The 17563-nt window shown below is 37.9% G+C and overlaps 1 protein-coding gene across 1 annotated transcript in view; it reads right to left on the bottom strand.

Moving 5' to 3' along the window:
- NCAPG2 (non-SMC condensin II complex subunit G2) overlaps positions 1-17563 on the bottom strand; it is a 42407-nt gene that overhangs the window by 2861 nt on the left and 21983 nt on the right. Inside the window, exons 12-26 of the mRNA XM_054274021.1 lie at positions 16840-16992; positions 15036-15258; positions 13673-13791; positions 12638-12811; positions 10329-10399; positions 9927-10080; positions 9582-9755; positions 8943-9053; positions 8688-8831; positions 7817-7916; positions 7354-7538; positions 6379-6522; positions 4432-4535; positions 1354-1451; positions 1038-1140 (exon numbers count right to left, since the gene is read on the bottom strand). Coding sequence (XP_054129996.1) covers positions 1038-1140; positions 1354-1451; positions 4432-4535; positions 6379-6522; positions 7354-7538; positions 7817-7916; positions 8688-8831; positions 8943-9053; positions 9582-9755; positions 9927-10080; positions 10329-10399; positions 12638-12811; positions 13673-13791; positions 15036-15258; positions 16840-16992 — 2057 coding nt within the window. The remainder of the gene's footprint in view (positions 1-1037; positions 1141-1353; positions 1452-4431; positions 4536-6378; positions 6523-7353; positions 7539-7816; positions 7917-8687; positions 8832-8942; positions 9054-9581; positions 9756-9926; positions 10081-10328; positions 10400-12637; positions 12812-13672; positions 13792-15035; positions 15259-16839; positions 16993-17563) is intronic.

Here is a 17563-nt window from a genome sequence, read left to right on the forward strand (position 1 = left end):
ATGTGCCCCAGGCCAGAGATACACAAGAAGATCTGGGGAAGAGCTGTGCAAGAAACTGTTGAGTAAATGAAGCTCCTGTACAATGAGGCTCCTTTACAATGGGTTTTTTGCTTGTTTGGGAGTCTCTGGTTTGGCTTTTTTTACTTTAAAGTCTGTCTACTCTACATCCATTGTTTGACTCAATAGTAAGGATCACTAGTTGAAGAATGAAAGACTGCAAGGGCCTCTGCATGTTCAGGCCTCTGTGGTGCATTGCAAACTTTCTCAGAAATTTTGGAATAATGTCCATAATCCCAGTCTGGTTTCTTCACATTCTGTATTTGAGCTTATAATGTCTCCTTTGCACATTTTTTGATTCCATGGGCAGTTCAATAACTAGGCAGAAATCAGCTGTTCACAAATTTTAAGACTTAAGCAAGTTTGAGACACTAAAGGCTAAAGGAGTCATCATGATTCTCTCAACAGGCCTGAGATAACTGATTGCAAATACAATGCAGCCAATCACTTTCAAAAAACTTTTCACAAAAGATACACAAGATATGACACTTGAAATCCACCATCCAACAAAAAGAGCAAAATAAAATCACCTGTGGAAAGGTCTCAAAGTCATTGTTATATTCAGTTAAATTTTTACTGCCTGAATAGGTTTGGATTCATATGCCTAATGCTAAAGTGGGAGAAAAATCTCCTAGTGATAAGAATTACTAACTGGACTATTTGCTTTGTTCTACCCCAGCTGCAAACAGACCTGGATTTCAGAAGTGAATCCTGCAATATACAGATCAAGTGATAACACATTCAAATTAAATGAAAAAAGCCTGAAGCTAAATATGTAAAGATTGCAATCACAGCAGATATAAGGGCAGGAAATTTAATACTGTGCTGGGCTCAATACCTCCCACTTCCCCCCCAGTATTTTAAACCTTGCAATCAGTCACTCAGAACACTCTAACAGTGTTATGTAAGTACAGAACAGAGCCAATTATTGCAGAGGGGGGATAGGAGAGCTCAGAGCTCCTTTCCTGCAGCACACCCACCTTTCAGTGCCTCTGGATTCTTCTGTGGCAGCATCCTTGCACATTATCAGCTTCCTTTGAATGGCAGGTGCAATATCTTTTAGAAGTGAAGTTTTGTGCTTACCTATTTGAAATGAGTTGGACAAAAATAATAATTTATCAAAAAAAAACAAACCCCACCCTTCCATATTTTCATAGAAAAACTTTAAACATAAAAGATTGCTCAATTGAAGATTAGATATTGAATTGAATTTTCACTGTCCTGGATTAACTACTGTTTATTTCAATGCAGTAGCAAAAAGAAATATGGAAAATGGACAAAAATGTTTTAACTGACCTTTAATTATAATCACAATGCAGACAGTAGCTGTTAGACTAAAAATCCCTTCAATTTCTTCAGAGAGAATGCACTCCATTAATTCATTTAAAATTGACCTAAGGAAAAAAATAAAGAAAAAATATGTTATAAATCACATTTCCTTCAAAATAGAATGGAACAGAACATGTTTGTAATTGTGCTAGTCTGCCACCACAGCTTCAAAGACACCATGCAGGACAAAGCAGCATGACTGGGTAACTGAAAACTATGTGCTGCCTCTGGATCTGAGAATATCAAAGCATGGTAAATTGCTTGGGAAGAAAATAAAAAAGTCTGGAAACAGAAAAAGTGGCTGTTAAGAGAAGTGAAAAGCTTGTGGTACATCTTAGCAAAGTCAATCCATGAAAAAACTACTGGTTCTACAGGAATTTAATTTCCAGAATTTACTGAAATTTCTAACTCAAATTCCTACAAAAGTTTGAAAAAAATATATTCTACGACTCCATTGGTTTGCTAGTTCCTACTCAGGCTTAATTAAAATTTGATCTTAAATGTGTTTCTCATAAATATTAAAATAGATGTTTTTCCAATTACAACCCAGTGAAGATCATTTATAACTAAACAATGCTCTGAAACACATCCAAGCAACATTTTAGTTACTGAAACTATGGACAGAATAACAGAACCATGACAGCAGCTCCTTGTAAAATACTAACTCAATATGTATCTTAAGAGATTTTGTGACTTCTAGCAAGAGATGAAAGTATTACCAGCAAGCTCTAGTGGTGTTTTGGGATACATGTCAAGGTAAGAGAAATGAAATTAAAGTCTCAGATGGGGTCCAGCAACCAAACTAAACTGCAGCAGGGAATAAGTCAATAGCACAGAATGGAAACTAACTGGTCATTAGTGTTTGTGGTAAAAAACCCAAATTTAACTTTGAGAAGCAATTCTCAAAACCAGAGAAAAATAAAAGAACAAGAGGGATAAAACAGGAGATGGAAGAGGTCCATAATCCTGGTGGTACTCAGAGCACAAAGCAAAATGCTCTGTGAAGAACTAAAGGGAAAACTGAGAGCAGCAATGTTACAGAAACTTTCCCTAACATATTTCAAAAAACCTTTAGCAATATTATTATCTGTTATGAAAACTGAACATCATACATTGCCAGTCCTGACTTCAATTGTTCTTCAGGCTTTTATTGTGGTAAGATATCAAAATGAAATATGCAGTTAAGAACCAATTCAGTAAAAACATTTTTCAGAAATTCAAATATTGCTTCTAAGAGCTGAGAAAGATGAAAAATCTTTAGCTTCAGAAACAAGCATTGTGAAGTTGCTCATGCATTGCTTCAGTTTCATTGTATCATTGTGCACTAATGTGACCAAGCATTGATTCCATTTCAGCTTGCTCTTAAATTGCTAATGGGCAGAAGTGGGATCAGAGTCCTGACTTGGTTGTTATCATTGTTTGGGTCACTAAGCACACTCTTAACCTCCATGAAGGAACACTGGAATTTCATTAACCTGTAACAACACTCACTGAAGCTGCCTTTCCCCACCTCCCTCTGAAAAAGGGTCACATGAGCCTGCAGGCAAAGGTACAATAGAACAATAAGCTATTTAAAAATACATATAAGGTTCAGAGGTAAGTAATTGGTTCCTATACAGATATTCCCTACTAAAATGAAGGCTACTCACACAATTGGACAGATACTGCCAAGTCTCCCAGTATTATCACTGCTAGGGGGGTTGAAATTCAGCGCTAGAGACTGGTTAGTACTGAAAATAAAACAGATTCTGCTGAACTCAGAGCAAGATGAGTCTGAGCTCACAGAGCAGGAGCTCACATCAGATTTTGTAATGTTAGAGGCTTTCATGTTGACATAAAGATGTCTGAAATACTGAACCATTCACTACTGGACCCTGGTTATGCCCTACAAATACAGATTTATAAAAGAGCCTTAAAAGTAGTCTCAATTCTGAGGCACCAGTAGAACAAGATGGAAATTATCTCCAAATCTTTACCCCAAAAAGAGAAATACTAGAAGATACATTTTTTTCCCCAAGTACACAGAAACAATTTGGCCCAAACTTGCAGTTTTCTCCACCAAGAATGGACAAGATTCACATTGATTACTACAAGAAAAAGTTTCAGAAGAATTAACTGATTTTCTGCATCTCTTTTGAAAAGAGATGTGTAAAATAATTGTTTCACTAGAAGAGAACACCTTGAGCTGCTGCCTCAAGATTTGCATTAGTTGGACTATTGCTGGAATCTCTGGAGTCTCTGGAGTCTTTTGTTTTGCAAGTTCAACTAGAATTAGAGAAGGATTGAGAAGAAAACAAACCACCTCATAACAGCAGAGACAGGGATACTCAGTGCCTGTCAGATGAAAGAAGAGGAATTAGTTGTCGCAAGTCAGGGAGAGCAATAGGACTTCTAAGTCCCTTTGTCATTTAAAACAAGTCTGGTGTGTAGAGTCATGTTAAGAAAAATTGAATATGAACAAACCATGCAAAATGAAATTCAGTGGTGACAATTTTAGAAGATATTTAGGGCCCCCACTAAATAGAGCAAATACCCTCCCAGTTTAAGTGTTAAAAAATAAATAACATAAGCTCACTTTTGGAGGCTTTCAGCACTCAGGTACTTCCTATTTTGAATGTTGTGACTTTAATACAACCGTAAGTACATGCCACCTTGTTGCAGATGTTCAATCAAAGGATTAATTCTATTTCTGGCATATATTTTATCTCATCTTAATATCTCTGTGTTGAGGGGACTCAGCTTTATAAGTATCTTATGAAAGAAGCAAGCCAAGATGTATGATTAAAAAACTCATAATGATTAAGTCTTGTAAATAAGAAGCACTCTTGGTTAAAAAATGGACTCAACCCCAGCAATCAATACCTACAGGCAATATGTCAAGAAAAAGGGATTATTAAAAAGGGATTATTAAATAGTCCAGATAAATTTAGAAATCAACCAGTTCTTCAAGATTTATTTGAATTTAGAAATTAAAATCTTATTGACAACACATAAACTGTTCTATATTAGCAAAAATCTTGGAAAAATTAATATAGAAACGTTTACCTGACAACATTAGCTGACTTCATAATTACAGCCATTAAACTGCTTGAAAGAGGGGGAAGGTCTGAAATAGTCTTTGGCATAGTCAAGTCATTTTCACTGGAAGCCTAAAAAAGAAATAAGTCAACAACCATTGTAGCTCAAGACAGATGTGTATGCAGAATATTGTATTTCAATAATTACACTAACCAGGACCTATCCTTAAACCATTGGAACATTCACAAGTATTCTTTGAGTGGCTTTAATTCAACTGTGTGGTGTCCAAATGAACAAAACTAATTTAAATTAGAAAGACTGAAACTAAAGCACATGAACAGTATTTGTACCAAGGCAGATATTCTCTGCAGTTGCTTTCACCGGAAGTTTCATTTATCTACACTGGTGGTCACTCTTCACAAAGGCACAGCCTGTTAAACACAAATGAGTCTCTCTGTGGCTCCAAGTTGAAGTGTGCATCCATGATTTCTAAATGTAACTTCAGTGACAGTGATTTTCTGGATACCTGCTCTTTTTGATATAAAGTTCTGAACAGATGACAAATACTTAGTTAGAACAGAATTTTGATCTACAACAACCTGGGGGCAGGGAAAAGCTCAGCTCAGATGAGTGACTGGAATGAACACTCAATCTATCAATCTCCAGTATATTTAAGCCCAGAAATGTTTCCTCTGCATCATGTGTAAAGAGCACCTGTGCCCCCCAGCCTCTCAGCTGATACATCAACATCTGCAGGCAAACAGCTGGTACTGCTGCAGTGCCTCCTGTAACAGAACCTTGGAACTGCTCCGTGGTTCCTTCTGGCAACTGTTCCTTGCTCTGCTTCAGACACATCCAGAACCCACAGCAAAAGCACAGCCTCTACTAAAGAGCCTCTGCTCTTCCTTTTTACTTGTCAAAGCTTCCAATCTTACTAATCATATTTGCTCCTAACATTACCTGCATTAGAAAAATGGGGTGGGAATGTTGCCCTTCTCCTTCAAGGAGAGTTGTGGTTCCTGGGACTTTCAGAACATGAAACAACCTCTGTCTACACATTCTTTTCAGTACTAGAGACTCTTTCTTTACTTTCCAAAGCAACACAGATCAGGTATTTGGAAAACCAAAGGAACCAAAACCAAGATGCAGCACATGAAATGTCTCTGTATGGAAGCAGAGAATGCACAAGTGATCAGTGCCAAGCAGGGCATCAGCCTGCTTTGAAACAGGGCTATAGAACCTTATGGGGCCATTCCAAGAGCAGGGAATGGGAATCTGTCACACATCAGTGGTTCACTTCCCAAACTCCCTAATGCTGGGTGGGATGAAGTCAGGTAGGTTTAGAAGAAGCCCCTGTCCTCCTCCTTTCCCCTGAGCTCTGATTGCTGAACACAGCATTGCATGGTGTGGCATAAGCCTTTGATCAGTTTGGGTGCATGGTCTCAGCTGTGTTCCCTCTCAGCCTCCTGCCCACTGACAGCCTCACTTTTTTTTAGAGTGAAGGTGAAGGAACCAGGGAAATATTGACACTGCAAAGCACTGCTCAGCAACAGCCAAAACAAACTGGTGTGTCCTCAACAATGGCTTGGCCACAAATGCCAACCACAGCAGCACATGGAGAAAAGCTGACTCCTTCCCAGTCAGAGCCAGCACAAAGCACAGAGGAAATATCCCAGAATCCATGTTATTAATCCCCAACACTGCCTAACTGCTAAATTCTCCTGTCAGAGGCAGACACTGAAATAAATATCAGGACAAGTCTGTTCCTACACAGCTGTAGTCAGAATTCTGAGAGATGAACTCTAATATGAAATTATAGCAAATAAAATTTCCTGTTTGTTCCATGCCAACACACACAAAATCCTCATCTGCAGTACGAAGATCAATTTTCTGAATAAAGCTCTGTCGTTCCAACATAACATTTAAAAAGCAGAAGGTGTTCAATAGAAAAAAGAAAATCAGGATTAACTTTACCTTCTGTAGCACACAATTTATCTCTGCTACTATTGCAGCCAGGAGAGTGGAGAGAACACCCTGGTGAACTGCTGGGAATGTGGAATGCCAGCACTGCAGTGCATGGATGAATTCTCCAAGAGGCATCTGAATAGAGTGAATCAACTAAAACCAAAAAGAAAAACACATCTGTTTTTTCAGACTGCTTGAGTATAACTGAAATATACCAGCAAGCCTCTCTGTGAAGTGCAGACCACACCTTGAAAGCTTTTGAGGTTTTCTAGTCACTTGGGATCAGAGGGGAATCAGCAACAACTGGGAAGTCTGCTCATAAATTTGAGAAACAAACAAAGCAGTGGTTCTTACAAAAAAGAACTGAATGTTTTTCAGAAGTCACGAAAAGTAGATCAGCAAATTTCCCAGACTGATCCACCCATTTCACTACTATTTAGTATCTGCTTTAAAATACAAGAAGTCTACTTTTCTGTGGAGATGTGAGATTTTCCATAATGTTAGAACATCATTCATATTTTGAAGTTGGTATCATTCAGACTAAAAGAAATAAATAATAAAGAAAATTTTTCCTCCCTCCAAGATCATAATATATATTGTAATATATAAACAAGTGTATATATATATACATATAACTTGGAATATATAAACAAGTCCTTTGCTCTGGATTGGGGAAGTTCATCTAATTGCAGATAAGATGATTAGCCTAGAAGTATCACCATGTTCCAGAATGACTGGCAACAAAATGCATCTGTTCTGCAATTTACTGGTTCTTCTGTCATCATGAGACCAAAATGGACAAAAAAAACCTGGTAACAAGAAAACTTGGCAAATTTAACTGAAAATTTAATCATGTGTCTACCCAAACAGTTGGTAATAGCAAAGTAACAACCTCAAAATGTCTAAGTATACCCCTTTGCATAAAAATGATGGATTCATCTACACATTAGCAATTATGTATCAATTTGAACTGTAATATCATACCTGAATTCCTTTTTCTTGTTCTTTCTTAAGTCTGTGTGCCACACATTCTAAAACTTTCTGAAAGACGTTTTGTAGAGTGTGGAAAAGATTTGTCACTTCCTCTGTCTCAGTATTCTGATTTAAAGAAGCTTCAGTAATTTCTTTTAGAGCACACAGCAACATTGGAGCACAAAAGCCACCTCTCTCTAGAGAAAGAGATAAATACCATAATGTAAAAGTTGCAATATTAATCAGGTACCAGCTTAGAACGAAACTCAGTTAGATACAACAAATAGTGAGAGATTACAAGTGTAGACAATACATTTCATTTCTGAGCGCCCTTAGCTGAAATTTTCATACAGTCCAATTAATGAATCCAGTGTTCCCTCCAAGTCTTAAAAGTTAGGGATTAACTAATTTGCTAATCCAAGAAAAGCCAGCCAAGTATAAATGCAGATGTTGCTGTTAGTACAAAAGAGGGTACCTGTTTGCATAACCTGAAGAGCCATTTCTAACAGGTGTGCTTGAAATGTGACATTTCCCAGGCCCACCATTATGACATCTTTGCACACTGTCAGGTAGGCCTAGAAGAGAGGTGCAAAATTATAGGAAACCCAAACTTCATGTAAAGTAATCATTCAGTAAAACTCAAAATAATAAAACTACAAACTCTTAGCCAAGGTGCCCTGAGAGCTGGTGTACCCAACTGGAGTTACTCAGTTCACACCTGCTGAAAAGCATGAATTCCAACCAGTCCTTCAAATGCTTCCATTGCCCTTTCCCAACAGTAAATGGTTTCTCAAAAGGCAGCAAATCCTCTCTTTTTAACTCAGGCTCAGATCAAAGGCATTGATACTTATCATTTACTGAGGCAAAATATGACATCTCTACCTGCCTTTAATAGCAAAATTAAAACCAGCAGACAAAAAGAGCTTTTCCCTACAGACACACAGTTGTTCCATACTAAACAGATTATGAGATGGAAGTACAGGCAGAGTGAGAACTTTTAATCAGTCTGTGTATATATGAGCTGGGCTGTTCAAAGACACTGCCTGGGACCAAAGTTAGCCAAATCTTTCCTTTCACCAAAATCTGGTAAAAGCTCAGTGCTAAAAATCCACCTTGGGTTAAATGAAATGTCAGAAGAATGCAACAGAAAACAGCTCAGAACTAGCTAAAACATCACCCACATTATATCATCAAATGCTTTCTTTGAAGGGCAAATCAAGGGCAGGGGTAAGGGATACTGCAAGTGATGGCACAAATGCCAGTGCAGTTTGTCTGCACACAAATTGCTACACCTACAGCTTTTCAAATTGAAAGCAGCTTGATTTATATTGTAAGAATCATCTAACCTGGATAATGAATTCAGAAACATCACTGTGTTTTGAAATACCATCCTCTTGATCACTTGCTAGTATAAAAGGTACAACTTGACTTTCTATCCAAGCACCTGTCTCCTTCAGAAGTGAAAGGTGATCTTCTCCTTCTTCAGAAAACTGAAAAAAAAAACCCAAAGGGAAGTTTACCAATTGTCTCTCCAGTTGTTTTGGAACTTCCTTATACTGTCAACTGTAACTCCAGCCTATTTTGGAAAGCTATAGCCATACCTTGTGTTGAAGATGAACAGTCAATCTGCAAAAGAGGCTGAAGGCTCTTAGGCTGGTTGCTTGATTCCAGCCACCAGAATCTGTTCCTTCCAAAACTGAGCCAAGAAATTTCTGAAATATCAAGGTTTACATTTATAGTTTTCAGAAAAACCTTTCAAATGTTTCTTTACTCAATAGCTTTAAACAAAAGGTTAAAGAAAACCCCAAACCCACAAAACCAGCAAAGCACCAACCCCAAATAAGCAACAAGCATACTTTACTTCCATTTTTCAATGCCATAACTGATTTTCAGACTATTCCTTATTCACATATTCTAAAAGTTGGGTCCCTTAAAAACACTCAACACTAGATCAAAAAAATTTTGAGACATCTAAGACTGAGAAGCTGGCTTAAATCTGCCATCTCTATAAACAATTCTGAACTATTATACTTCTAGTTTAGAGTATTTGTTGGAATAAAAATAAAAAAGAAATAAAAATCAAAAGGATTTTTTTTTTTACCAAAAAAATCTTTTTACAAAGGGAGAGGGCATAATGAACCTCATTTATTTGTTCTTGCAGGCATTTTAGTTTGACTCAGGCAATATATGATGTTAAGCACTGATTTTATAAGCACTGTTTATGAGAAGGAGAAAACTACCTTTGCAGCACCGAGGATTTTCAAAAGCTTCTTCAGTTTATTTTTAGGAACAGAAAGTAGGCAACCACAATTGACAGGATGAGTCAATAAATACTCAATGTAATCAATTGCTAGGTCTGGCTTTGATTCCTGTGTCACATGGATCCGTACTCGACGCCCAGATGTTTTAGCATTCTGAATAGGAAGGAAGCACAAAACCAGTACAACCCTGTTAGTACCTGACTGTAGAACTGATTTCAAAGCAGAATAATACAGCATTAAAAGCTCTTATTCTATTCTAAAAAAGCATGATGCCTTAAAGCAGGCTGGCAATTCCTCTATTCCCTGTGACATGCATTTGCACACCTTTGTTGGGGTGAGTGAGTCAGAGAGCCAATCACAGGCTAATTCCAAAATGTGCCCCACTTGACCCCAGCGGCACAGGCAGTCGATCAGGACAGAATATTTGTTTTGGTCAGCTCCACTGTCAATATTTCTGAGTCTGGAAACTACACCACAGCTTAAAAGAAAACAGACAAAGAGATACATTATCTTCACACCCATAAGTGCAGAAAACAATTAGTATAATACAAAAAAAGGATTCACCAATGAGAAAGACTTGAATATCACAAATTTTACTGACTTATCACAGTTTTAGTGTCTTAATTTACCCAAATGGGTATTTAATATATCAGATTGCAAAAAAATGAACGAATACAGCCAGCAACAAACTTATAGTGATTTCCATTTTGGATTTCCAAACAGTACCTGAATGTAGGGATAGCAGCAGGAGGCATAAAGGATGCCAGAATAATCAGTGGAGCCATGCACCGCTCGTCCTAGGATAAAAGAATGACACTCTATGACATAGAGGTACACACATGCAAGCAAAACTAAAGACAGTACTGAAAAACTGTGATTACATCTCCTCAAATTAAGGATCTCCCTTTCCCACTACAAATGGAGCTGAAAGGAGCTCAAAACAATATGGCTTGCAATCTGAAATGTCTGATTCCTGTTTTGGAGGTCAATTACCAATTATCATATCCTTCACTTTCTGACAAACTGCCAGAATAACTACCATGAATAGTCATGGCTCCATTAGGTTAATACCCATTGCAACAGAAATAGCAGCTCCTCCTCATTTTTTTTCTACTAGAGACTGAGGTTTAATTGCACAACCATGACACCATCTAACTCTTCTCAACCTTAAATGCCTAAATTCATTCACAAGACAAACTTATTAAAAAGACTAAAGAAAAAGGTTCTTATATAAGGATGGCAGTGTTTAATGCACTGTTATTCATTTACAACATGTCATAATACATGGTCTAGGCCACAACACAATCTCACTCAGGTTATACAGAAACCAATCCATGTTAAGAACTCTTCAAAAATGGTTTATTGCTACGTCCAAGCTTCATGGAAAAAGTCAAATGAAATGATCATCTACTTGGCCATTCCAAAATCTAAAACCTTTTTTTAAAGCTCATATTTTTAAAAGAACTTTTAAAATATATTTGTAGCTTTTTCAGGAAAGAGACAGGCAGCTTCAGTATGTTTGTAGCCTTTTAGGACCTAAATCTCTGAATCTCCTGTCGGTCCTTTTAGATCCAAGCTGCATACTCACTATGTAAGAATATCAAAGTCAAAGAGGCTGCTTGCTAAAACTGGTTATCTTGTCTGTTCACCCGACCCTTTCAGAAAGGATGCTCCATCCTCTGCCAAAAAAGTTTGGAATGTCTTTGACAACTTCTAAATGCTTTCAGGGTAGAGAGCACTTGTGTCTCTGTGCTGCAGAGTAATGTGTACCAATGAGCTGCTTTTCACTCCCTGATTATCTAAAGCAAAGCTGCAGTGGAGCAGCCACCATATTTTAGGACACTTCAGCAAAAAAGCCATCAACTAAGAAAAAGATATGCAGTATGTAATCCTTCCAAATTCACTCTGGGTGCAGCAGCCACTATTGGCCACTCTCAGGATGGCATCCTCCTCAAGAATTACACTGAAACAATCAGAGAAAGGAGACTGAGAATTTGAAAATTACTGATTTTAATTACCTGACTATATTGAATCCAGGCAATAAAAAAATAAATGCATCTACAGATTATTAGAGAGTAGATTTAAATTAGCAGAAACCTCAGAATCACAGAATGGTTTGGGTTGGAAGGGACCTTAGAGATCATCTTGTTCCAACCACCCTGCCATGGGCAGGGACACCTTCCACTTAGCCAGGTTGTTCCAGGCCCCATCCAACCTGGCCTTGAACACTGTCAGGGATGGGGCCCCCACAGCTTCTCTGGACAATCTGTGCCAATGTCTCACCACCCTCACAAAAAAGAATTTCTTCCTAATATTTAATCTAAACCTACTTTCTTTTAGTTTGAATCCATTCCCCTTGTCCTGTCATTACACTCCCCTGTAAAAAGTCCCTCTCTGTCTTTCTTGCAGGCAATTAGGTCACCCCAAAGCCTTCTCCTTTCCAGGCTTAACAATCCCAATTCTTTAGGCCTTTCCATTTAGGAGAGGTGCTCCATCCCTCTCATCATCGTGGTGGCCATCCTTTGGACTCACTCCAGCAGGTCAGCAGGACATGTTTGGCTTTCTGGGCTGCAAGTGCACTCTGCCAGCTCAAATTCAGTGCAAAAGGAGCCTCAGCTGCTTCAGCTGCAGCTGAATCATAGAAGTGGTGCTGGTGGAAAAGTCTGGAGGACAATGGGTAGAAAAACATGTGGACTCTAATGTACGCTGAGTATTAATTCTACAATGGCTCCTTTGTATTTACTGTTTTCCAAAAGTTCTAAAACATTCAAAATAATAAAACCCTAGAAAAACCTTACAAGGAGAGCAATTTATTGCCTAAGTATTTTTGAGCTGACTATTTGCATAATGGTTCATCAGTCAGACACTGCAGCTGGAGAATAGTTTCCGCCCATTTGTGGGATTCCAAGAAAATTGCTGCTGTTTATAGTTTATAACAACAATGAAAAAGAATACTTAATGTCATAAAAATAAATAAAAGATATAAAACATGAAAGCATCAGAAGAAAATACAGGAAAATCAAGGCTTTCTTTACCTGAAATACTTTAAAATATTCAGGAAGTACAGAAGCAAACTTCTTGATAGCATATTCTTTGGCATCCTCATTATGATCTAGTGCTTTGTGGATGCTTCTCCAGAGTATTACAGTGATCTCCAACAAACTTGCCATGCTGGCCACATCATTTACTGACAACACATTATCCAACACCTGAAATACAAACATTTAGATGATATTACCAATGATATTTTCAGATAGAAATTTAAATTAAAATAAGGCTCTAAAGACACTAGAAAAAATCCTTCTAGATTCTTTACAAAGACACTCTGGTCGCTGTAGAACAAGAACTCCATAACTGAGTTTTATCCTCTCTAACTTCACCTATCTTGCAATAGTAATTTTTAAAATAATTTACTGCAAAACCAAACCAATTTATAATCAACACTGGAATTAGGCAACTATGAATTTAAAATAAGCTTCATATTCCTTCTATCTTTTTCTAGCTACTTGACCAGATTTCTGCTACTGCAGGACATGAAAATCCAATAATGTTGTTACAGGGCTTGCAAGGGTTTTTCAGGGTGGAAAGAGAGATGAGAATGTTGACTTCATGTTCAGAAGGCTTGATTTATAATTTTATTATATATATTACATTATTACTATGCTAATAGGAATAGAGAGAAAAATTCTCAGAAGCTGCTAAGCTAAGAATAGAAAAGGAATGAATAAACAAAGGAGCTCTCTCTGATTCTGTCCCAGAGAGAGCTTGGTCTTTGATTGGCCCTTAATTGTACACATCTAACATGGGCCAATCACAGGTGCACCTGTTGCATTCCACAGCAGCAGATAGCCATTGTTTACATTCTTTTTCTGAGGCTTCAGCTTCCCAGAAGGAAAAATCTTAAAGAAAAGATTTTTATGCAAAGATGTCTGTAACATAATGGCAATTCTCCCCTTCCAACTCCAGAGATGCCCAAGGACATTCCTTTAGACTTTCTGCCATATTCTGTCTCACATTAAGCACCACTGAAAAGTAGTTATCAGAATTTAGAATAGAGTGGACTTTCTTACACTGGTGTTCTCCTTTTCACTTCCATCTTCACCCTCATCCCCACTGCCATGAAGATTGGCTTTCATTGCTTTCTGGATGCAGGCATTCAAGCAGCGCCGAATGGTGAGCATCAATTTAGCTACATTTAAATGGAGCAGGAATAAATGAGACATTTACTATTTGTAAATGTTGGTAATAAGTGCTTCTAATTACAATGCTGGAAAGCCAGTATGAAAAAGTAGGCAACAGAACCAGAAACAGCTAGGAAAAAAATGGAGCAAAATTCCTTGTACAGGAAATGGAAAAAATGTGAACATGTTTGATATCCTCAAGTATGAAGAAGAAATGACAACACTATCATCATGCTCTGGAATTTTACTGTTAAAACAGTATACTAAAAAACCCCAAATAATCACCACCTTATCAAACCAGAACCAGAGGAATCTTCCACAACTCCTACATCTAATCTGTAGGATTTGCACAGCTAAATTAATGACCCACATTCAAGAACACATTCCCTCCAATGTCAATCTTCATTCCTATGTCAATTCCCATTCCCTCCTGTGGCAATTCCCATTCTTGGGAAAAGATGCAGCCCAACCATTGCGCTCCTGAATGAGGAGCTCAGCTCTAGAAAAAGTGAAAGGGTTATGCCACTCTGATTTCATAATTGTGATTTCATAACCTTATCAAGATGATCAGTGAGAGGCAATGGTTTGGGCATTTTACCCAAGTCACTCCATGCTGATTACTTGAGTTTTAACAGAACTCCTCTGAAACAAAATTTTCCTGATTTTACTTGTTTCAATAGGACTTTTCTAGAAAGCAGTGACAGGCAGGGCAGTACATGCCCTCTTCACTGAAACTTTCAGAAGCTTTCTGAAGGAGGACTTTTTAGATTTTCTCTGAGCAACTTGAAAATCCTGGTGCACAAATCCCAGACATCCAGATTATCAAATGTAAACATTTTTTCAGTTTCTATATCATCTTTCACATGAAGATCTCAAATCACTTAAGGCATCAGGGTATTTGCTACCTTAATTCTACATGAGAAATAGGTATCAACTGAGATAATTTTAAAGTACATGTGGGGAGAAAGGGGAATAGAAAGGGGAATAGACCAGGTACCACCATGGGAGTGCACAGTACAGCATCATAAGAACAGAGATGAAAAGTTTTGATCTCCTCACTGTTGAAAAAGCTGATGACTTTGCCTGCTGTGCTTATTGCTGGTGTCAAGAATTTCCAAAACTACAAACTATTATTATACTAAACCCCCCCAAAAACCTAGCTACAATGTACCACTGTTAAAGAAATAAGAAAAAAGCATTTACATCGCATGCTATCAGTAATCCCAAAAGCTCCCAAGGTTTTGTGCTTTACCTATATTGGTGGGGGCAGTGAACTCATAGGCATACTGATAGAACTTCCTGGCTGCTGCAGGATTCATCTGGATGAGGGTGACACAGCGCTCACACCACACGTCCTCGGGCTGGGCACTGGGGAAGAAGGAGTTCAGCAGGAGGTTCACGATGCGCCGCGACACCGGCCGAGAGTCCACCTCCAGCCGGGACAGGAGGTGCTCCATGGGACAGATATTCCAGAACTTTGTGAGGTGAGAAAAGATGTTCAAAGGAGTGAAACAAAAATAGAGGAAAAAAACATCACCTTCATTGAGTGATTTCCATGGTAATAGTCTAATCAAATATAAAGAACATCAACCAGGAAAGCATTGAGCATCTTTTATTCTTACACCAATGTGTACTGGAGGTCAAATTCTGCTGCAATGTCATTCTGCTGTGCTGATGTTTTAAATCTCCTGGTATCTCTGACTCACTGCTAAAATTGTGGTTCAAGCAATTCCACTTCACCTGCAATACTACTGCAATTCCATAGATACAGGGAAGAACTATTTACTCTACAAGGATATCACCATAAAATACAATTATTGTCATTATGTGCCATGTTTCATATTCTCCTCACAGGATAAAGTAGGTCTAAACTACTCACAAGTACTGTGTACTTAAATGGATCAACACCCTTTCCAAAACCATCCCAAAGCTTACATTACTAAATACTGAATGCATCCCATTCTTAGCAGAGCTCTAATTTATTTGTAACACAGAAATCAAATGCTATGAAATTCAGAAAGACTACACAGCTGTTTGCCAGCTGTAACACTACATTTGTAGTTTTTCTGAGAAGATTCTGAATTAATTATGCTGGACAGATTAAAATTAAAACAAACAAAAAAGTATTTTTTAATGCCAAGGAACCTATTTTACTCTTTAGCAGAAATATTTGCATCAGATAATTACCCTGTGAATTTGAGCTATGGATGTCCCTATTAAAACTGTCATAAAAACTAAGTTTAAAGTGATCCCAGGACTTCCTAGAGATACACATTACAGTTTTTAAATCAATAGGGAGTTATTGAAAAACATCTAACACTTACTAGGATTTTTTTTCTTTATATAAACCTGATCTTTCCTTCCCCTAAAAAATCTCTAACATTGAGAATTATCTTTTTTCTCTGTCTTCAATTGCAGCAAACTCAGAATAATTCACAAACTGACCTCAGCCACTCCTTGTATGACTTCCCCTCTGCACCGTTCACCACCTTCAGAGCCCTCCTCTGGATGCCTTCTAATAGTTTTATGTCTTTATTAGTCTTAGCAAGAGACTAAACCATTGTTAAATTAAAATATAAAATTGAAATTAGGAAACTATTAACATTAGAGAGTGGAATAAGAGCTCAAAGATGCTGTAATGCCTGTGGCTGGACAGTGGCACCCTAAATAAGAGTCCACAGCAGAATACAAAATACATTAAAAATCACTGTAAAGGACATGAAAATCCTGAAGGATGTGGCCACAAAATAGAAGCAGACATTATAAAAATAGAAGAATCAGAGCAAAAAAGCTACTTAGGGTTAAGGTGTTAGGCATTTAGAAGAGTTGGGCAGCTGAGGAAAGTGGCTGTGACCCACTGCTCTCCCCTGCCCATCCAGAGAGAACAAGGCCCCACAGAGCCCTTGGGATACCACAGATATTAAGATTCTTACCAGAGCAAAGCAGGTTCTTTCTTTTTTAAGAACACTGCAGCAGTCTCAAAATGTACTTTTTTTTTTTTTTAATACATGCCATGATTTTGTCTCCTTGCTACTTATCAAGTACCATTATCCTACCTTGGCAGCCTTGGTAGCCTTCACTTTGAGCAGCATTTCCACAAAAGCCACTCGCACCTTCTCAGAATTATCATGCAGACTGTGTCTGGTTGCAGGCAGGAGCTGCTCCAGGAGTGGGTGACTTAGTTTGTTGTCCAAAATTATTGGCAGGCACTAAAATAAAAAAATCAAATCCAGAGAGTGGAGCTGAAAAATCTGTAGCTAAAAATTGTTGAAGAGGACTGCGACACTTGTCATGTTAAACAAAGCAGGGGCAGACACTGTGCATGCTTGTTTTTGTCATATTCTTTGGTAAAATCTGCTTTGATTACTTCAAATTTGCAGTGAACTCTGTTCAGTGAACTCACTTCAGCTGAATCAGCTTCAGACCTACACTCAGACCATGGTCTTGCCCTCTGCCTGAAGACACACCAGCTCTCTAAAATATGCTGATTTCAAATTAGAAATACTTTTTTTTTTAATAATTAATTTTTAAATCAGCACTTTCTGCTTATCCAGGATAGCTCCCCCATGAAGCAGTAGTGGAGCAAGTGAGGATTAACAGGATGACAGCTTCAATTTAAGGCTGAACTGACACAGACAAAATCTTCAAGTGCAAATGTTGATTAGGGAGTTCATTTTTCTGTCCAAGCTATCAGTTATTTCTCACATGCCAGAAAGATGCAGATGAACTATTTCTAACATAGCGAGCAATGCATGGGAGGAGGCATCACCAGACCAGCTA

Source organism: Melozone crissalis, unplaced genomic scaffold, assembly GCF_028551555.1.
Source record: "Melozone crissalis strain CALT ecotype California unplaced genomic scaffold, PUWL_Pcris_2 ptg000016l_1, whole genome shotgun sequence".
NCBI lineage: Eukaryota > Metazoa > Chordata > Aves > Passeriformes > Passerellidae > Melozone > Melozone crissalis.